At 40.3% G+C, this 10618-nt stretch overlaps 2 protein-coding genes and 1 non-coding gene across 3 annotated transcripts in view; all 3 read left to right on the top strand.

Moving 5' to 3' along the window:
- Positions 1 to 3205: 3205 nt before the first annotated feature.
- On the top strand, positions 3206 to 3739 carry LOC109964995 (glutathione peroxidase 1-like). Its single transcript, XM_020608661.1, has one exon. The coding sequence runs from the start codon at positions 3388 to 3390 to the stop codon at positions 3727 to 3729; it is 342 nt and encodes a 113-aa protein (XP_020464317.1). The 5' UTR covers positions 3206 to 3387; the 3' UTR covers positions 3730 to 3739.
- A 5059-nt stretch (positions 3740 to 8798) lies between these two features.
- On the top strand, positions 8799 to 8880 carry trnas-gcu (transfer RNA serine (anticodon GCU)). The gene has a single exon. It is a non-coding gene; the product is annotated as a tRNA-Ser (tRNA).
- A 375-nt stretch (positions 8881 to 9255) lies between these two features.
- Positions 9256 to 10618, top strand: part of adi1 (acireductone dioxygenase 1) — a 6073-nt gene continuing 4710 nt past the window's right edge. Inside the window, exon 1 of the mRNA XM_020608780.1 lies at positions 9256 to 9637. Coding sequence (XP_020464436.1) covers positions 9515 to 9637 — 123 coding nt within the window. The 5' untranslated portion in view covers positions 9256 to 9514. The remainder of the gene's footprint in view (positions 9638 to 10618) is intronic.

Below are 10618 nucleotides of genomic sequence, written 5' to 3'. Positions count from 1 at the left end.
CTACCTCCTGAGCCACAGCTGCCCCTACCATCAGCAGGGTGAAACCCCTCCTTGACCATGTCTGTCAAACTGACATCCCCAATTTTAAACTCAGACTTTCTGTTTTAAATTTGCAGTCTGAAGCTCACAATGAAATCTTCAGGGCTTTTTTTGTCTGACTTAACAGAGCTCCCTCACAACTGTTTTTGAAGGATCCCCATAACAAGTAAACTGACCTTTATGAATGAGATTGGTTGCCCTTTAAGTCGAGCTTCCAATATATTCACAGTCTCAGAGGGTGTCAGTGGATGAAACTGCTGCATTGTAATGATGGTTTAAACCCAAATTACACTGTATTTTTCATAGCAGGTTAAAGCTCCCCTATATACAAACACCTTTTCATGTGCTGTTCAACTATCACATTTTTAGAGAACATTACCTGTCAGTAAAGACTGTACTTGAAAAACCTTTTCCCAGTCCTCAGTAGTGTCTGCTTATAGCCTCAGCAACCTTCACTGGTAAGATAGGGGAGACTCGGAATGACCCCAGGCAAAAACATCTACAATATGAAGCTTCTGCTGCACTGCTCACTGCTCCAGATATATTTAGGTTTTTGGTCTGAATGCACAGTACTAAGGAACTCAGATGGCAGCTGGACAGTAGAAACCATTGTTCATAAAGACTTTGGCTGAAAATAAAGTGAAATTAATTAAAAAACAACAAAGCTAAATCTAGGAAGAATCCTCACCATGCATAAAAGTAACCAAGAAAGGTAAGTTCCTTCTACTGAGGGGCTGCAGTGTTACAACAATGTCAGACTTTACCCCTGAAAAAACTTCATTTGCATGGGTGCAAATGGTTGTAAACAAATGGCTGATGCTGTTGTTTTTCTGGAGAAGATAATCTCACTGAAAAGATCTGTGCAGGTTCTGTTCATCAAACCAGTACAGAACAGCAGTTTGCTTTTCACCAGGCGCTTCTTGACCAGGTCTGAGCAGGTGGGTGGCTGCACTACACTGCATCATCACCCACGATAGGTTTGCAGAGCACACAAGTCTGGGTTTTGTTTGCATGTGGTTATATTCATGGTGACAGATGAGAAGAAAAGCCATGTGTGCCAAGTGGAAATGCCAAAGCACAACCATGTAGTGTCATAAAAACACTGTTCTACCCACAGACAAAATGATGATGTCTGCAGACCAAGCAACTAACTGAGTCTAGCCCAGTGCTGCTCTTTTAGCTGAAGCTTAATGTCTCCACTCTTACAATGATTGTCATATAGACACATTAATGTTAGCAGAAGGAGGACAGAATATGTAACTGCTCTGTCCATCAGTATCACTCTCTGCCTCGCTCTCTCTGTTAGGTGTCTTTCTCCTTCACATTAGTGTTGCGTGTTTGACTGTGTGTAGGTGTGTGTATGTGTGTGTGTAGGTGCCTGCTGTCTTTTTTATTGTTTGTGTGTTGTGTGTGTGTGTATGTGTTGTTGTTGTGCTGTGTGGGTGCTAGCTGTTTGTATGCACCGCATGTGTGAAGAGAGGAGGACGAAAGGAGCTGCTGAATCGCAGCAGAATCTAACACACACAAGCATGCAAGAATATAAAGTGGAAGGCATCAGGATTCAAGGTTGTATCTCAGTCTGTACAGCACAGAACCTAGCACACTGCTTATAATATGGGCTTCTTACCACTGTCAACTACAGCACTCCCAAATGCCATTAATAATGATAATTATCATCATTTTCACTATTTACCAGCAAATTCTTGTGCTACATACACCGTGTCAATGTACAAGATATTTCTTTTGTTAAATAAATGTCATGACCGTAAATCCATTGGCCTGCAAATGAGAAACGAGCTGAAAAAACTTAACATAGCCTATTTCACCCTCACAAATGTTGCAGTCTGTATATTAAAATGCTTTTGTGACATATTTTGCAACTGGATTCTGTACATTAGCGACCAGAGGTGGGGCCACAGTATGAGACGCCCAATGAAAGCTGTCATATCATATACAGACCTTTAAATATCATCAAATAACTTGTTAAAAATGAACTTATCAGAAAAATGACCACTTGTACATAAATTAGTGTAATAATATCTACTCAAAATGACAAAAATAATTTTTGGGCATTGTCCATTTTTATATACAGTCTTTAGGTACATCCAAAGTCTTATCGTTGTTCCTCGCTTGATCAGAATGTCTTCCATGGTGAGTGAGGCTTGAAGAAGTCCCAAGACACTTATATCTGCTCTCAGGAGGAACTATTGGCAAGGTACACAAAATACACAAGGCTTTGTGGATGCCCCCTCATTGGAAATCAGTTGGTGGTTGGACAGGAAAGGATGTCTCAAGACTAAGAACATATCTCCTTGATTCCTCTTTCCTCACAATTTTTTCAATCAATGAAATTTTATTTGTATAGTGCCAAATCACAACAAACGTCATCTCAGGACACTTTACAAAGTAAGGTCTAGACCTTACTGTTATCAATATTATTACATAGGGAAAACCCAACAAATCCCCCTTGAGCAAACACTTGGCGACAGTGGGGAGGAAAAACCCCCTTTAAAGGAAGAGGCCTCTGACAGACTCTTGGTGGGCAGCCTTCTGCCTCGATCGGTTGGATAGAGGAGAGAGAAGAGAAAGAAAAGCAACAAGACACAGCAAACACAACAACAAACAATCAAACGCTGATCAGGTTGATGTGGCTTGTGACTGCTCATCAGAGACGTAGAGCTCCAGGGCCAGGGCAACCTGTAGAAAGGTACAGGGAGAGAGAGAGGACACACTACGGGAGAGAGGAGACACAAAGTTAATAATGTGTAATGGTGGCATATAGAAGCATAGGGAGAGAGAGGAGAGGAGAGCAGAGCAGGAGGGGAGGGGAAAGAAACTCAGAGCATCATTGGGCCCCCCAGCAGCATAGGTCTATAGCAGCATAACTAAGGGAAGGCTCAGGGTCACCTGATCCAGCCCTAACTATAAGCTGTATCAAAAAGGAACGTCTTAAGTCTAATCTTAAAGGTAGAGAGGGTGTCCGCCTCCCGAACTGAGACTGGGAGTTGGCCATCAGTGTTATTATTACTGTGTATTAATGTAACATTTTACTGTTGTAGCAAATGGAAGTAGAACAAAATTTTAAATATAGGCTTCTTTATCTAGCCCAGTGTTGTGTAGTAGTACCAACAATCTGGATGTGCATTATAATCAGTAACTGCACTCATAAATGTAGGCAGTAAAGAGTACATTTCCCTCTGAAATATTGAAGTAATACTAATAAATGCAAGTATCACTGTCTTCATTTTATAAGTTTTAATGCAAACATCCAGCATCTTTTAATCAACTTGATAGCTATATATACTCTATAATGGATGTAATGTCTGTTTTGTATAACAGGAGAACTCCATGAATGATGAAATCCTAAGATCTCTGAAGTATGTCCGCCCAGGGAATGGCTTTGAACCAAAATTCCAGCTCCTAGAGAAGGTGAATGTGAATGGAAAAGATGCCCATCCCTTGTTTGTGTTTCTGAAGGAAAAGCTTCCATTTCCCAGTGATGATGCCACTGCCCTCATGAATGATCCAAAGTTCATCATTTGGAGCCCAGTGTGTAGAAATGATATCTCCTGGAACTTTGAGAAGTTCCTGGTCACTCCTGATGGGGAGCCGTACAAGCGCTACAGCAGAAATTTCCTCACCATTGACATTGAAGCGGATATTCAAGAGCTACTCAAAAAGATCAAGTAAAGTGTGCTACAACAGTTTTCTGATAAATAAGATTTGAACCAACTTAGCGCAGTTCCTTTAATCCCAATAACATGTTCAAGTCTCTGCAGTAAGATGCTGTGATCAATGGTGTCAAAAGCAGCACTGAGATCTAAGAGGACAAGTATGGAGACAAGTCCTTTGTCCGAGGCTAGGAGAAGATCATTGGTGACTTTCACCAATGTGGTTTCTGTACTATGATGGACTCAAATCCTCAAACAAATCATTCTTGTGCAAGTGGTCACATAACTGCTTTGCAACAGCTTTTTCAAGGATTTTGGAAATAAACAGGAGATTGGATATTGGTCTATAATTAGCTAGGACACCTGGGTCAAGAGTTTCCCCTTGCATCTTATGTGGGTGGGACTAAGATGACAAAGAAAGACACAAGAGAAAGAAATATACTACGTATGTACCCTATGAGAGATGTCCATCAGTGCTAGATGCTAGCTGGATTGACACTAGCTAGCTGATCACTGAATTATTAGACAAAGCAAATGAGAAAAGTGTAGTTTCTGATCATTTCAAAAACTGAGTGCAGAAAACTTACTGCATTTTGTTTGTATGTAAAGGTGCTTTTAGACCAAACCATGTTAGGGACTTATTCTAGGGACTTCTCCACTGGGGAGCTTGCCCAAGAACTACACACCTTTTTTCTGTTTGCATTTGACAGTGGGAATGCTGAGGTCACGTAACAATAAAAGCTGGCTGACTTTTAGTGATTAGCCAACGAGCTACACATAGTAACAGTTAACTCACAGTAAAGTTACTAAGTTAGTAAGTAAAAGAGCTTCATAGTGAAGGACACTGGTTAGCAGCTGGCAGGGGATGATGAGAAATTAAGGCTCTTTGCTTCATGCAAAAAATGAATAAAACCCAGGACCATTATCATTTAGACATCCTTTATGTTCAAGGTATTCTTTATATCAAATGCTATATGACCAAAGCAACAACAAGAGCTGAAGGAGCTGAGCATTCTAATGTTTGCCAGTCTGTCTGGGCTTAAGCATACAGGCTACCGTTGCCATGAAAATTACTCTAACAATTATTTTCTGTTTCCTTTGTCAAAGTGGAGATGGAATGAGAGAGAAACAGACAGGCAGGCAGAATGGGATATAAGCACTAGGATGAAGAGGAAGAGAAGACCAGGAGGTGCAGATTATATAAGACCATTACAAATATCATGGTAAAGGGAGTGGAGCTATTTTAAACCTGGACTAGAGCTCAGAGAAAGTAATGTGGGCTGATATGTTGGCCATCACTGCAAACTGTGCTTGCATGTGTAAAGCATGTGCTCCCCTCCCTGCATAAGCCTGGCAAATAGCAGACTGGGACTTTAAAGACCTATTACATAATGCCAACTGGGGTTTTTAGCACTGTGAAGCACCTCCAAATTAGTTTCCTAGTTAAATTATTCCAACAAATCCTGACTGTTATTTCAGGGTTTTGCAGGAAATGGCCAGTGCTAAACAAATCCAACAAGGATCACAGAGACTTTAAAGGAGATTAATAAAGGTGATTATTATTATTAAAACTATAAACGATTTATGTTGTGATGTTGTTCAATACATACAGTACATGTATTGTTGGATGGAGCAAATGATAAAAAAATCCCTCTGCAAAGGATATTTCTTCAAGACTGACAAGCATAACTGAAAACAGGTTTGCTGTTGCCAGCCCTCATTGCCTCACTATGACGTACATATAAAGGAAGTGGATGTGATGTGGATTTTAAAAATAAGAGAAATTTCAGTGTTTTTGATTAGACTCACCACAGCATGTGGTACCTATTTGTACTATAACATTTAGAGTTGCATTAATTATTATTACTTTTAATTGGAACAAACTTTTGCCTGCAACAAGCTTTACAACAATAATGACCTGTTATCATAATATAAAGTTACTACTTATAGGAAATACTTGAGTAGTTGCACATCCAGCAGATACAAAGCAAAATTTTACATCTATCACAAGCTGTGTTTGTGGCCATTTGAGGAATTTAATTTTGATGGTCAGTCCTCTTCCTGCTGTTTTTCTCCACCAACTCCTAAGGGAAATATCTGAGACACCATTTACACTTTATGCAACTTGGGCAGATCAGATGGTCAAGTGTAAATTACAACCATGAAGCTTGAGAGACGGTGTTAGTTTATGGATGGTGTTAGCCAGCTGGCGTAACTGTTACTGTTGTTGTTGTTAACTGCTACAGTGCATACTGTAAGTTATTCTTTTCTATTTGTTTTTGCCAGGGGCAGCATGTTGGTTCTGTGGTTAGCGCTGTTGCCTTGCAGCAGGAAGGTTCCGGTTTCAAGCCCCAACTGACCTGATGGCTTTCTGTGTGGAGTTTGCAATGTTCATAGGTTGATTGGTGAATTGCCTGTAGGAGTGAATGAGTGTGTGCGTGGTTGTTTGTCTACATGTCAGCCTTGTAATAGACTGGCTATCTGTCCAGGGTGTACCCTGCCTCTCACCCAATGTTGGCTTGGACTGGCCCCAGCAACCCTCTTCAGGATAGATGGTATAGAGGATGGATGGATGTTTTTGGCAGTTATTACATACAGTACCTTCAAATGCAGTACCACCACCCTCTAGACTTGAGGAAGGATTGCTTTAATTTGCATGTAGCCTGGTTAAACCAAAATTTGTGATGTGACTAATACACACACACATATAATATGTGTGGGTGCATGTGAAGGAAAGGATATTAAATCAAATCTGGATTTAAGTGTGACACACCTGAGACAATAAGTTTATCTGGGAGCCTTTTAACAGCTAAATACTCCACTAGGGTTCAACCTTAACGAAGTCCATGGTTCTGGAAGGTTCTGGGAGGACAGTGAAAATAGTTGAGTCCTACTGCACTATCACTATCCACACTGCAGAACCAACACAACAAGCTAAAAGAGGCTAAAAACCTTGGTAGAGCTAAGGGGAAATGAGTGACACCTTTCACATACTGTAACTACTTGCATTATGCATTATGCAACATAGAAATAGAATTAGTGCAACTTTAATTTACCTCCAAATTAAATATTGAATAAAATATTATTTTAGATTACACTAAACCTAATATCCAATAGTGGTCCATTTCTAGAAATTTTATTTCAGAAATTGAGTATTGCATTACTGTACCAATTCACACATATGACCACAAATTTTAGGTGCTGTCATCAAGACACAACTGCTGAATGATGATAATTAATTATGTTAATTAAATAAGGTCCTAAGTTTGATGATTTTATTTTGTGACAATGCCTGACAAACAGTCAGTCAATAATCCACAATTAAATGTGACAAAATATGGGAAAGCATTCATATGGAAGCTCAGTATACGAGTTTATCCATTATTTGGCCCCAAAGGCCATGCTGTCATAAATCCTCAGAGCCCCACAACAAGCAACACCATTTTCCAGATCTAACCTACCCTTAACAAAGATCTCTGTTAGACTGAAAGCACTGCTTTGGAAATGTTGAACTATTATATTACATTTGCTGGGAGCTCTCAGTGCAGCGTGCACAGCTTTTGTCTAACTTTCAGCTTACCTTACAGTTATTTTAACATTGCAGTGGGCTAAGGGATGGCTAACATGGGTTAGCTAATAAAAAAAGCGGACCAACTCACAGAACTAAATGCCTTTCTGGTCAATTTGGAACTTATATTTTAGTTATAACCCTGTCACATTATGAATATCCCTTTTTGTTGTTAGATTTATGGGACATATTATGCATCTCTTTGATCTAATGAAGTTTGAAGTGCTGATCCTCCAGGGAAGCTGCCAGTACATCATAACCTGATGGGCTATCTTCCACTTCCACAGGAAGGTTATAGTGGAGGTTGCTGCAGTACAGCAGTTAAACAAACAAACAAAAAAAAACTTTTATTTTATTTTATTTCCAGTGCAAGATATGCTATAGATGATCATAGGAATGATTTAATCATTCAGTACATTAGTTTTTAGGCAGATAATTGAATTTGTCCCAGCTCTGTGAGTCAAATGTACTTAAATACTGTTCTGGTCTGTGTTCCGTTTTCACACACACTGGTGTTGTCACCTGTAAACCAGAAAGTAGTGCCAGCTGATATGACACATTCACATGATGTCTTCCCTTCCCACTGAGGCTGAGGTGTTGGCTTCACCTTGAAATAAAGGACAGTGAAGCTCCATGGGGTTTTCCACACACAAAAAACACAGTTTTTAGACTTAAACATAAACTTCACTGATATTACTGTTATGTCTTCTTGATTTGAAATGAGCCACATCAAGACAGTGCATCATCAGGCCAGCTGTCTAATCCTGCTCTGTGAGAAACACCCTCCAGGTGTAGCCAGGTGGTGGGCAGGATGTCTCTTAGTGGAGTGTGGTGCCCTCTGGTGGTGTAAATGACACAATTCTGAGTTTATGGTCTATACATGCATACTAAACCAAAGGTAAAGGTCTACCAATGTTATTATCTACCGAGACTGTGCACCACTTAGAAAGAAGCACTTTTAAAATGTTTGAAAACAGAGAAACTTGATTTTGAACTGTTCCTACTGACATATTTATTATGTTTCTTGTCTTGATTGCATTATTTTCCTCAGTTATGGGCAAGGCATGGATGTGGGGCAGTTAATCTATCAATCCTTTATTTTCTTTTTTCTGCAGTGTCTTATATTTAACATCAAACCAAGAATGTGTCATTTTTTTTAGGTTTAGCATTTTTAGAATTAGACATAACCAACACTGGAGCAGCCTACATGCAAAATGAATAATGCTGATATATAGGCTAGCGCTCAGCTGCCAAATGTCACAGTTGTATTCAAATGTATGGCCATGGCTGAGTAAATTACACATCCTATTTAACTGATGGTGAAGCATAACTCATACAGCAAACACACAACACATCCTGCGCTGTTACTGTTAATTTCACGAACTTAAAAAATATTGCCACACGAACCAGCAAACCCTAAAACTAGACTCAAATTAGTCCCGAACGCCCGCAAGGACAGTAGACAGATCACTAACAACTCACCCTATTGCATTGACACAAGAGAGCGCCCACACCATAGTGACGAGGTGGCCGAGTGGTTAAGGCGATGGACTGCTAATCCATTGTGCTCTGCACGCGTGGGTTCGAATCCCATCCTCGTCGACTAGCTATCGTTTTTCCATGTTTCCCACCAAACTCCGCTCGTTTATGTGGTCGTGTACAGAAAAGGTCGATTAACGACGCCAAAATAGAGCAAGAAATATTCACTCAAACTATCGCAGAGAACGATCGTAATAAAACAATCAAAATACACGGGAATGACATTTACATTACTTAAGTTAAATTGTGAATATTCTCAGTTTTTAAATCTGTGTACTCCTTAACGGTATCCACACATTCACTAAAATACAGTTCTAGTGACAGCTTTCAAAACAAACATTCAAAATATGTTGCTCCCTAACAGTAAAGATACACACACCAGAGCAACTAATACTTCCGGTGGTTTTCTTCAAAATAAAATGATCATATCAGATTGCTAAAGTTCTGTCTTCCTCGACATCCCACGCACACTTCAAATGCAGATGCATCGATCAAACATCGATTGCACAGATCTGAAATCGTCGCCATCACTCATTTTTAAGCCGTATGAGGATAAACGAAAGTAGTAAGCGCAACTTTTGTATACAGGAAATCTGGCTGCAGTCACGTGATGCATCACGTCTACCGGACGACTGCGCACATTCTCATATAACATGTGTGTGTTTACTTCGAGAGTGAAACTGTGAAATCATCCAAAATGACTCTAGAAGCTTGGTACATGGACAGCTCTGATGAAGACCAGAGAAAGCCTCACAGACTGATTCCCAACCAGCCCGTTTTCCTGGACGAATTAAAAAGGCTTGGTGTTTTTTACTGGAAGGTAACGTTCTAGACATCTTACCTGTTTTATTTAGGTTCTTGTCAGCAGCTAGCTGTCAGATTGACCACAGTAAACAGAAATGTGTATTATAACTAGCCTAGCTAAAGTTACAGTTTACTTTGATTATTCTCAAAGCTTCTGTAAACTCTGCCTCTGGTTACATAACCAAAAATCTCAACAGCTTCTAAAAGTCGACATTTTGTTGTAATTCTTGAATTGTGTTGAACTTAGAGGAGTTGCAAAAATTACACAACATTCGGGCTTATGGAAATTAACGCACAAACCAAAATACAAAAGTATTGGCTCGCCTGCCTTCACATGTGTGAATGCGTGAGTGCTGACAGTGCTGCCAACTCCTCAGTAAGGTAAGTAGCTTTTGGCTGTTATACAAGTATGTTGACCCACCCTTTGCAGCTATAACAGCTTCAACTCTTCTGGGAAGGCTGTCCACAAGGTTTAGAAGTGTGTTAATGGGAATTCTTGACCATTCTTCCAGAAGCGCATTTGTGAGGTCAGACACTGATGTTGGACGAGAAGTCCTGGATCATAGTCTCCGCTTTAATTCATCCCAAAGGTGTTCTATCGGGTTGAGGTCAGGACTCTGAGCAGGCCAGTCAAGTTCTTCCACACCAAACTCACTCATCCATGTCTTTATGGACCTTGCTTTGTGCACTGGTGCACAGTCATGTTGGAACAGGAAGGGGCCATCCCCAGACTGTTCCCACAAAGTTGGGAGCATGAAATTGTCCAAAATGTCTTGTCCTGAGGCATTAAGAGTTCCTTTCACTGGAACTAACTCATGAAAAACAACCCAACATCATAATCCCTCCTCCACCAAACTTTACACTTGGCACAATGCAGTCAGACAAGTACCGTTCTCCTGGCAACTGCCAAACCCAGACTCATCCATCAGATTGCCAGACAAAGAAGCGTGATTCGTCACTCCAGAGAACACGTCTCCACTGCTCTAGAGTCCAGTGG

Source organism: Monopterus albus, unplaced genomic scaffold, assembly GCF_001952655.1.
Source record: "Monopterus albus unplaced genomic scaffold, M_albus_1.0 scaffold94.1, whole genome shotgun sequence".
Lineage (NCBI taxonomy): Eukaryota > Metazoa > Chordata > Actinopteri > Synbranchiformes > Synbranchidae > Monopterus > Monopterus albus.
Note: the sequence above shows the minus strand (reverse complement) of the source record. Positions and strands in the feature narration are given on the sequence as shown.